General features: G+C 35.0%; 1 protein-coding gene across 2 annotated transcripts in view; it reads left to right on the top strand.

The window, feature by feature from the left end:
• PIK3C3 (phosphatidylinositol 3-kinase catalytic subunit type 3) overlaps positions 1-11,567 on the top strand; it is a 156,757-nt gene extending 145,190 nt beyond the window's left edge. For both annotated transcript variants that reach the window (XM_079942248.1, XM_079942247.1), the window contains 2 exons: positions 1,548-1,673; positions 8,506-11,567. In XM_079942248.1, the coding sequence (XP_079798374.1) occupies positions 1,548-1,673; positions 8,506-8,520 (141 nt within the window). In that variant the 3' untranslated portion in view covers positions 8,521-11,567. The remainder of the gene's footprint in view (positions 1-1,547; positions 1,674-8,505) is intronic.
• The last annotated feature ends 540 nt before the right edge of the window (positions 11,568-12,107 follow it).

Genomic DNA, 12,107 nt, shown 5'->3' with positions numbered 1-12,107 from the left:
ACCATTTATATGTTGTTAACCTTCTTTGTTATAAAAGAGAATATCTTCATATTTGGCAAATAACATTTTCTTTATATGCTAAATACATATCTTCTGTTTGTAATTTAAGTACTTATGTAAGTATGCAAGTTTTGATAAATTGGGTTAAAGTTTTATTTTGATTCTCCTGCCCTACAGTTTTTTGACGTTCTTAAAAAATAGTTCCAAAATTGTCAGACGTGACCTCTCTAAGTAGAAATCAAGGAATATAATGGATTAAACTCTTTAACTGGGACCCAGAAATGGGAGAGAGAGTTGATTGAAAGTATACTTTTAGGTCTCCCTCCACCAAATTGTCCTTCACTTATTATATTAACCTCTCTTTTACCTCCTCTATCCTGAGGCTGAGGGCTGTCGGATCAGCTGGTATACTTCCAGTGCAGTGAAGAGAAAAGAGCACTGAGCAGGGCCATGGGTTGTCATATTGTCTGCCCTTTCTTCTTCCTGGTTTTATAGTAGTTAAACTCTATACTTAAAAGGAAATACTAAATGTGGACCACTTTTTATCCACTTGGAAATCCCATTTTCTCCTAGCCTGTCTTTTCAGAAATATATATGGGTTATTTATAAGAGGAGAAAGGAGTTAGTACAATGGTTAGTGCAGTAGGATGCAATTGTCTGGAAGTGAAAGCCACTTATCATCAGTTAAAGGTCCCTGGATTGGCTGCATAAATTCTGTGTCTCAGTTTCTGCATCTTATAGATGGAGATATTATCTACCTCAGAGCCATCTGAGAGTTGAGTGAAATACTGCATGTAAAGTGCTTTGCACAGTGTTTAGCACAAAGTAGTCATTCAGTAACATTGGCTTTTGTGTTTTAGGGAACTATTCTGATATATATCTCTACTAAGTTTTCTAGTACTTATTGCTATTGAGAATCAACTGTATGTTTTAATATGAAACAATAAAAAAATCCTCTGTCTTTGGAAATTATAGGCCAGTTGAAGTAGTTCTTTGCAGAAGTACAGGGAACTCCTATAGGAAAGGGGACATTTTAGAAGATCTAGTTTAGTTCATTTTGCCAGCAATTGACATAGTTCCTGTTCTTGTGTAGGCAGAGAAGGTGAGGGAGAATAGTAATATAAGCTTACCTTGCTATATCCATTTCATAAAGTGAAGGGGATTGTTAATAATTATTATGTCACAATTTAAATCTTATAATTCTAGCTTTGAAATGCAAATACTAAAGCACACCTTTGAGTTAAAAGAACAATTTTTGTCTCTTTTTAAATTTGCAGGGTCTAACAGAATTATATTTTCTATTCACTTTGTTAATTTTTTTCTGCAGAAATATTTACAACCAACAAAGATAGGGTGATATAAAGAGCATATAGCAAAAAGTAAAGTTCCACATTCAAGAGAATAGTATTCAGAACTCCTTACAGGTTATGAATCATTTCTTTGGCATAGAATAGTTCATTGTAATAATATCTATATCTGTTTGTTCTTGTCTTTTCGAAATGTGTGTTTTTCTTTATTCGAAAGCTAATAAGACTGTGACCTTGTAGGTTCAGGATAAATTTCGTCTAGACCTGTCTGATGAAGAGGCAGTGCACTACATGCAGAGTCTGATTGATGAGAGTGTCCATGCTCTGTTTGCCGCGGTGGTAGAGCAGATTCACAAGTTCGCCCAGGTAAGTTCTCTGAGGGCAGTGTGTTCATCTCAGCTTCTCCGTGTACTACCCTAGAATCCTCACAGAACCATACCTTTCCCTGCCAATGACATCTTTTCTGTTTTTTTTGGTCAAGCCTTCTTGACATCTCACCAACCTGCCAATGTGAAAGTGTTCGATGCACTAGTAACATGCACTAAAACATCCCACTGAAATGTTCTTAGTAACTAAATTGTGGAGTGTCAGCATAGGTGTATCTGTCCTTTTTAGTCAGTGGTGACTATAAACCCTTCTTGAGAATAATCTTGGGTCTAGCAGAGGCCTTGACAAGTGAGACTTGGACATTCGTTGGATTTTGGTAAACTGTGAAGTGCTAGGAAAGGAGTTTAGAAGCTGAGAAAAGCGATGTGTAGCACATACAGATCTATTTGTAGACTTTTGGTTAGCAGACTCTTTCCTATAAATGTTTGAGGGAAGACTTTTTGATGATAAACCTCAGATTTGAAAACTGTTTTAGTTTTAAACTTCATAATGAGGTTGATGCTGGAAGTGATCAGCAAACAGAAAAATTAGGCCGCTTTCCTCTCCCACATCCTCTCACTCCTCTCCTTGTAAACTCCTTCCTGACTTTACACATTCAGTTAATAATAATTTTACAAATAACCCAAGCTCAAAGCTTGTCTGTTTTAACTTCTCCCTCACTCAGTATACAGAATGTTACCAAGTCTTGCGAGTTTCTTTAAGCATTTTTTAAATCATCGTTTTCTGTCATTTTCCCATTATAGACATTTTAACCCAGTTGTTTTTCACTTTATGATACCTTTGGTAACTAAAATCCTTCATAACTGTTCTCTCTGTTTTAGTATTTTTTTTTCTTGCAGCATTCTTATCTTTATTATGCTAAATATTTCAATTAGATATATCTTCACAAAGTACTGTTTTACACTGGGTTTTGTTTTGTTTTGTTTTAAATTTAAATGTGAAAAGTGTTTCCCTAGTGCCTAAAAGTGACATCCAATCTCTAGGAACTCAAGGCCTTCCAGACTGCTGTGTTCTAAACTTCTTTCTAAGCTATTTTCCTAATACTCTCTTTCTCTCAATATTTTTATCCTCTTCCATTTCTCTGGCTACTTTGCTGTTCTATTTCTTCAGCCCAGAATATCCATCTTCTTAATAATGAATCATCTGTAAACTCCTGCTTGCTAAAATCCAGTCTGTCCTTCCAAGATCTATTCTTAATGCCACTCTGATTCATCTTCCTCTGAATATTAATAGTACTTTGTACTTTTATTATAAGTTGAACTTATATTTTGTTTTCTATTACAGATATTTGGATACTTACCTTATAACTCCTAAAATGCAAACTTCTTAAAGGATGGGATGTATATCAGTGACCCAGAAACACAGTGCCTTTAAACACTTAAGAAATATCTAATGAGCATAAGGGAATTTTTTTCCTGTAAATGTTAGCTGATACTCTTTCTCTCTCTGAACAAAACATGTTTCTTCTCTCTGAACACCAGTCTGAGTCATATTTTATTATAAGTGCCAACTCAAGGTTTGATTCACATGTCATTAATCATAGTCACTTCTCAAGAGAGTAAACTGTGACTCAGATAGTAAGTAAGTGACTTGTCAGAGCCACCAAGCTAGCTAATGGCAGATCTGGATCAGCATATAGCACAGCAGAATATTTTAGAGCTGTAAGGGAAAAAGACCCAGAGATGTATAATGACTTAACCAACTTCATGTGTCTAACAAGGCACAGAATCAAGGCTTGAACCCAGATCTTTTGACCCCCCATATCCAACCAATGATAATCTAGATTACTTTGTAGTTTGCCGAACTCGAGTCTTCTTTATCAGAATCCCATATTCTTTTTTATTTTCTACTGAGGTATAGTTGATTTACAATGTTATATAAGTTTCAGGTGTACAACATAGTGATTAACAAGACTCCCATATTGTTTATCCCAAGAAGTTAACCTGAAAATATCCATGCTCTTAGGTTTCTTTAAATATGTCATCTCTGCTCATACTTTTGTACAACTAAAACAATATCAACATAAGAGTAACATAAGAGGGCTTCCCTGGTGGCGCAGTGGTTGAGAGTCCGCCTGCCGATGCAGGGGACACGGGTTCGTGCCCTGGTCTGGGAAGATCCCACATGCCGCAGAGCAGCTGGGCCCGTGAGCCATGGCCGCTGAGCCTGCGCGTCCGCAACGGGAGAGGCCACAACAGTGAGGGGCCCGCGTACTGAAAAAAAAAAAAAAAAAAAAGAGTAACATAAGAATATTAAATTTAATTGGAACTTGCTTAGGCATTGAAGGGTACCAGAGATACTAAATGAGGTCTTAATTTCACATAAGTCTTTTCAAATTATAAAATTATAGATGCATACTTGTTTCTTAACTAATCTCTGAGGAAGTTTATTTTCCCTTTGAAATTCACATTCCTAAATATACATTTTCTAAATATTGATACTAATAAATCACATGCACACTCAAATTTTGATGATCAACATCTGTTTTTTGTCACTCATAGCATTTATTATAAGGATGCATTTTGCTAATTGAGTTACGCTAATTTTAGTGTATTCCTGTTAATCATTATGGATTATAGAACCCAGTTTTTAGAAAATGGAGGTAGACAGATACATGCTAACAAAAGTTCTTTCTACATAAAAGAAGTATTCTTTAAAATGACTAAAAAATTGCCAGATACAACTATTATGTTGAAATGCTGAAAAGGCTTATTTTATTCCATCACGCCAATTGCTAGTAAGGGTAGAGATTAAACATTGCAATATTTGTTGCCTAGCAACACCCACCTATTAGTGGTAGAAATTTTCCACTGAAAAACACTTTTATTTGGGTCATTGTCTTTGAAATTGCATCATCAGAACTCTTCTTCCCAGCAGAAAGGTGGAGGTCACTTAGTTTGGATCACTTCCTGCTCTAAAACTATGCCTTTCAATGGAAATCTCTCACATTGCAGCCCATTCCTTTCCAGTTTCTGCTTTTTCCTGTCTCTCTTCACTGATTGATGGTAGAAGTTTGGAGAAAGGGGATGTGATTTTCATTAATCTTAATACATATTAAATCTAATTAAATGAATCTTTATAGATTAGGGTTAGAAATATATATTTTTTTGCACACTAAATGTTAAAAAGTAAGAACAGATTGCATTCAGAAATTTTACCTAAGTCCCAGCTCAGGATACTAAGAACAAAGATCACTGTCATCCATCTGGCAAGGACCCTTCCTTAGCCCCTGGATGTTCAAGGAGGAGGACCACAGGTCCGAGTGGAGGGTCACATGAATGTGCAGTCCCATCTGTGCACCTTTAACTTAAGAGAAGCCAGCTATACACACACACTCTTACACTTGAGGGGGTTAAAAAAAACAACAGTGAAAGGAGGAAAACAGTGTGTTCCTTATGCCTGATATTTCCCATGTGTCTAGTAAATGTGTCAGGGACTCCCTCCGAAGTGTTTCAGATCCGACGTTCCTGCCATAACGTAACTTCTTACAATGCTGAATGTCATTCCAATATTGAGGGTTCTCATTTTTTTTTGTACAACATGGCCTCAGTACAAGCCATCTGCCCCATCTACTGTTCAAACAAAGAAATAGGTTTTTTGCATCAGTGCTGAGTGGAAAGCTTCCTATTTTGGACTCTTTGAGAAATGACTCCAGTATGTTGCCTTCTGAAGGGCTTTTCTTGAGTAATTTTGTTTATTTATATTCTGTTTTACCTTTAGGTACTGATCTTAGTTCTTAAACCCAGTGTAGGATGTTTCCACTGTAACTGTTCTACTCTCATCTACTTTAAGAAGGCATGGATGCAAAAGATGCCCTAAGGAGAAGAGACTAGAGCATCATTTCTGATTTTACATTATATGGATCTTATTTTACCATTAGGAATAAAGAAGAGCAATGTAAAATATTTCATTGATCAAAACTTAAAAGTATTGAATTATGTGACCAAATAGAAATTCTTCAGTTCTAAAACAAAGTGATTTTTAATTTAGTAAATATTTTTCTAAAGAGTCAGATGATTCCCAGATACGTGGCTTAAATAAATAACACCAGTATATCATACAAAACTATTTTTTATCATTTTGTGTGCCAGATCTAGCCCTAATATATTTGAGTTATCCTGTAAGGAATAAGAAGAAGAACAACAACAAAAACACAATAGTAGCAATAATAGCAGCCTATTGAACACTTAAATGTGCCAGAAATTATGTAAACTTTTCTCTTCAGTACCTCCTTTAATCCTCATACCTGTAGAGTAAATGTATCACTAGGCTTGTTTACAGATGAGAAAGCTGAGGCTTAGATAGGTTAAATAACTTGCCCAAGGTCTCAAGGTGAACAGGTGAAAAAGAGGTGAAAAAGTCCAGATTCAAACTCAAACCCTGGATTGTAGAAATAGACAGTAGTTTCTAAATAATGTTTTTCTCAATTTACATCTATGTCTTAATTTATTAGGTATGAATAGATTATGTGGTGAGTGGTGAGTTTTAAAAATAGACTTGTAAATTTTAAAAATGATCTTTTAATTTTCTCTCTTTAATCTTTCATCTGAGCATCAAAAGAAAAAAAATCCATGCAGCCAGCCAATAGTGTATGACATAAAAAGGAGTTATTGGGAACAGTTAATCCCTGATAAATATGATAAATATGGGATATCACTTATCTTGTACATTGGCCAAAACCCAGTCTTGAATTTTATCGACTCACATGTTCTCTCTTGTTGCACTGCAGTCAGTACTGCTGCATAACTATGTTAAAACCTATGATGTTATAAACTATAATATAGGCACTTGGTACATTACAAATGTTTTAAGGTTTTAAGATTAGTTATCGTAATAGCAGCACTCAGCAGAATGCTCCATAACTTTCAGCTAAAATTCCCTACAGTTTATTTTTCATCAGTACAAATTTAATTTCCTTATCTTTTCTAAGGAAAGTTTTCAGACACTTGAATGCACTCCATGGTAAGATTTGCCTGTTCGGTTCATTATCGGCTTTAGTAAGTTTATTTGTAATACTAACTATTGTTTTCCCTCCCCTCTGTTATATCGAACTTTTATGTAAGTTCTTTAAATGTGAAGGGAGTGGAATATTTTGGGCTGGCTCTACTACATAGTGTTACTAATTTTTTCCCCCATAGGTACAAACACTTTGAAATATTTATGAAATCTCTTAGAGACCATCTGTTTAGTAGCAGCATTTTTCTCGCATACAAACATACGTATACACAGGTGTGGATACATAGGTGTGGTTTTTCTTTGTTTCCAGGGTATTTAGACTTCCTAGCATGTCAGTGAGGAACTTTCGCAGTTTGCCTTTAATCTGCATTTTCAACTTTCATCATCTTCTACCAGCCTTCTAAAAGAACCTTCTTTGTAACCCTGATGAGCTACCCCATGACACTTCCTATACCCAATATCCCTACTTCCCCAAGTAGTACACCTTTTTCTTTGCCTAGAATGAGTCCCCACCCATTTGTCTAACTTTCAGGTGTGTGCAGGGGAGGGGTTGCGGGTAGGGGTAAATAACTGTTTCTTTATATAAGCATTTTGTCTTAAAGTAACTTGGGGTCTCCCATAGAAGCTGAACTGTTCCTGGTACATAGTACCAAATAAATGTATGTGATTTTATGTAAGTGCCAAGGACCATTTGAGAAGTTTATTTTCTCTGATACTACCTTTAAGAAAATACTTAAATAGCTTCTTAAATTATAAATTGCATTCCTTTTATTAGCATTAAAAATAAATCTTACCATATTCTTTCTAGAATTGCCACTTTAAATTATATAGATTAAAATCAGTCAGCATCTTTCACATTTATAAGCATATACACGCATGTGCACATACATACACAAACCCACTTGTCAGCACGGTTCTTTTTCCTTCCCGTTTTCTTTCAGAGTAATAATGAGGTGAAGTTCATAGAAACAAAGTTTTGTGACCCATAAAAAGCATTCTTAATTCCTCCAAGATAAGCCAGCATATATTTGACTGAATCAGAGGGCACATGAGGTGTGGATGACTCACCCCAAAAAGGTGCCCAGAGTTGTTCTTACTGAGAGAGTGGGTGATTGTACATGTTAAAGACAACAACCTTTAACTGTTGTACATTACTTTGAGATAATTGTGAGGGTGCCTAGCACAAAATAGGTGTTAAAAATGTTGATATCTTTTATTTTAACTTGATATTTTAATATTGAACACTATTAATGTATTGGCCCCAAAACAACTCTTGACTGGGCCTTTCTTATTCTTTCAGGACTGCTTCCTTTGATTTTTTTTTTCCAGACCATTTCTGTACTCTGTATTGTGCATTGGCTGCACTCTGGAATAAATTATACATTTTCACAGTCTCTAAAAATGTCATACCAAGAACTAAGCTCACTACTCAAAATATTAATCATCTGTCACTGCAGAATTCAGTGGAATTTTTGCCTTCCTAGTGCTAGATTTGTCTGCCGTGTAATAATGAGATCATCTTGAGCTTACAGTTAGCAAACATTCCCTCTCCCAAATATTTGCTCATATAAACTGATTTTTAAGCCAAGTCTTAGGAATCCTGTACATTGTAGTTAATTTAAATCCTCTTCATGACATGTAGTAAAGTAATAATTTCACCTTTTTTTTTTTAATAGACTTTTTTTTAAAAAAATTAAGGACTGGAATTACCTGAGGGTGTTTTGGGTTTTTTTTTTTTCTATTAAAGAATTATATGTCTCTTTCTAAGCAGTTTTTAGAACTATAAACTTGTTTCTCTTTCTTTGTGAACAGTGAAGCTAATTATTTTCTGTTTCTTTGTTTTTAATTTTTGTAGTACTGGAGAAAATGAAATTGGTTTGGCCCATCAAGATGCTTGTCTCTGTAAGGAAACTACTTTAGAAACAACATGTGTATAACGAAGACTTCAGGCTAACGAGCAAGGAAGAGAATATTAGTCTTCAAAATACCATATATCCTAAATGTTACAGGCATCCTAAATGCCTGAATTCTGTTTCCTTGGTTGTCCTTGCTTAAATATGGTCCTGAAGGGTTTGTTCTGATATATTGTATATATTTATTTTCAAATGTACACATTGTTAATAAGCTAAGAAGTAAAAATTTTGTTCCAGAACTACGTACATATTATGAGAGCTCTGAAGGAATTTCATGTTGACATAGTAAAACATTTTAGTCTTCAAGTTTGAAAGTCCATTTTTTTCTTCATCTTTTCACATCAGATGAGCAGTTATATGAATCTGGACTGTCTTAGTTTTGGTTGGTTGTTTGTCTCTCCCTCCCTTGTTCCCTTTCTCTCTTCTTCCTTCTCCTCTTCCCCTACATTTTTTATTTTTTAATTTTTTGTCCTAACCTATAACACTTAAAGTTTTACACTTTATGGCCTATTCATTTATACGTTGAGAATTGTATATATTTCAAATAAGATAGTCATTTTTTTTTACAAATACTGTATTTTGTTTCTTATTTTTTTTGTGGTTCATATTTCTCTTAGGTTTTAAGTACATAAAGCAGGTTATAAAAATGTGGCTATCTGAATAATTGGCCAAAAGGTAATATGGCAGCAGCTTTTCATATTGAGCCTAAAATATTTTTACATGTAAGCATAAATTGTCTTTCTGCAATAATTTTTTTTTTGTAATGAAAACTTAGTTTTCAAGAGCTTTTAAAAATAGCTCCCCTAGACCTGTTAATGTAATATATCCTTTCTGATTAAAGCAAAATAATTTTTGGTCTTTTAAGACTAGAAGTCCTACTAATCCATCTAGCTTTTTTGCATCATGGAACTTTAGGGAAAAGGAACAAACACAAACGAAAAGAGCAGCACAGTAATAATCTTTGCAAATTAATGTGTTGCAAGGTCATGTGATTTTGTTTTGGAAGATAAATAATATCTCATTCTTCTGGTGCTGAATAAATATTTAATATCAAATGACAGAAAAGATTAAGAAGGTTAAATTTAGGCAGAGTTTCAAAGAATGTCATTAATTATAATGTTTGTCACCAAATTCATATCTGTGAGTCTGCCTTGTTGGGGTGGGGTTCCCAGCTGGAAAGCAAGCATATAATTAAGAGATATCTTAGAAGCATATGGAATGTGACTTGTATAAAACATACATCAGATTAGAAAAATGGTAAAGATGAAAAGGCCTTTGCAAATTATCGTAAGAGAATAATGACTAACCTAATTGGCAAGCTTCATCCTCTCTTGCTTTTTCTTTGCTTCACATATTTCCATCATTTTTTGTTGCCTAGAAGTTTATAACCGATCTGCATTCTTATTCTTTTAGTCCTATTTCTATTGGTACCAAAAAGTTCTCAAAATGGCGTTGCTGAAAGTGACCACTCCAACTTTCTGAACTCTTTTAATTCTTTATTTGTAGCTTTTTAATTGACACTTAGTGGGTAGTTTTGTTATAGTTACAGAGGTTGGCCCTTTTCTCTAAAGGGCCAAGATAGTAAGTATCTTCAGCTTTGGAAAGCATATGATCCTGGTCACAACAACTGAACTCTGCTTTATGAGTAAAACAGTCATAGACAACATGTAAACAAATGGCATGGCCAGATTTGACCCTCAGGCCATAATCTGCTGACCCCTGTTTGAATTAACTATAGGGCAAACTGGGTCATTTTAATTATCTTTATAAAATCCATAACATTTTGCATAGATAGTAACATGTATATTTATATTACATGCTCTATATTTTTTGGACTAGTATGAAATTGTATAATGGCAAACACTGACAACTAGTAAGGAGGGTTGATCATGAGTAACCTTGTAGTCCATGCAAACTTGGTAGGGATTATGAGGGAGATAGAGCTTTCTAGGAAGGAAGACATGTATTGACCGAAGATAGATAGCGGCTTTGGTTTTGCAAAGTATTTTGGCTCTGGGTGGTGAGCCTACATCAGAAAGAAAAATGATTCATCAGTTTCAATTTCTATTGCTCACAGCAACCTCTGTGCTCTTACTATTTTCCCCAAATGCCATTGTTTTTTATAACGTAGTCTGTATTTTCCTTTACTATCATTGCCATTCAGATTCTTTGGCAAGTTTTACAGTGTTTCAAGCACAATGCTTGCTTTGAGTTTGAAGAAAGTGTTTGTGAGGACACAGTGCTTTAATTAAAAATTATGAGTGTACTATAGTATTCAGAGTGGTATTTCTGAGTTAGGGAAAGAAAGTGTGGATAGCAGCCACTGTGAGTGGGGCTACCAGAAAAAAGTAAAGTGTGGTTCACATCCCTAAATAAGGGGTTGATACAACCTGATTTTTGTTATTCTCCATATACTAGGGTTGTATGTTATTCTCCATATACTAGGGTTGTATGTTCCCCAGCTCATTTGTTTTATGTTTTGGGTATATATTATAATAATAATAGTCAACATTATTTATAAGGGCTTACTATTACATATCAGGATTATGCTAATTGCTTCATATGCATTATATCACTATTCTGTATAGCAGTCCTGATGGAGAATTGTCTCCCCATTTTCCAGAACTTTAAGGCAAGTGAATCATCTGCCCAACGTAAGGCTGCAAAGTGAGAGCAGAGTTAAGTGTTTTAAGTTGAGTTACTCAGATTCCAGTGATCACAGTCTTGACCATCAAAATCTCCTGGCCTTCATTTCTCACTGAGAGGTAATGGTACTGACCTCTAGTATGCGCATGTATGTGTACGTATGTGGTTCATTAGACTTGAATCCCCCCAGACAAAGCCTGTTCCTTAATTTTTTTTTTTTTTTGTCATGAACAGGATTACCAAAGGTATGGGCAGTAGTCAACAAATTAAACAAATTTCTAAGAAACTGAGTTGTGTCATCATGCCACGTGTTCATACTTGCCTTGAAATAGGAAATAAGTCATTCAGTAAAAGCATACAGGCAAAATAAATCTTAAACATGTAACTGTTAACCTATAATCACAATGTACTTTATATTTTTGCACATAGATCTAACATTGCAATTAAAAATAAACAGATTGAGACTTAGGAGGATTGGGGGGTTGGGGGTAGGCAGGTAAATTTCAAAAACAACATGAATTTTCTATAATTAATACAGAAAATACACTGGTTTTCCCAAATGAATAATTTGATATGTTAACACTTCACCATAAAGAATGCATGCCACCTGGATAGGATCCTGGCACAGGAAAAGGACATTAGCTAAAAACTAAATAAATCTAAATAAAGTGTGGACTAGTTAAAAACAAAACAAAACATAGAATTAGTAGCCTCAAAGGCAGGGAACTTCCCTGGTGGTCCATTGGTCCAGTGGTTAAGAATCTGCCTTCCAATGCAGGGGACACGGGTTTGATCCCTGTTCAGAGAACTAAGATCCCACATGCTGTGGGGCAACTAAGCCTGCATGCCACAACTAGAGAGACGCCTGCAACGAACAGCCCGCACACCCCAACAAAGA

The sequence above is a fragment of the Stenella coeruleoalba genome (assembly GCF_951394435.1).
Source record: "Stenella coeruleoalba genome assembly, chromosome: 14".
Lineage (NCBI taxonomy): Eukaryota > Metazoa > Chordata > Mammalia > Artiodactyla > Delphinidae > Stenella > Stenella coeruleoalba.
Note: the sequence above shows the minus strand (reverse complement) of the source record. Positions and strands in the feature narration are given on the sequence as shown.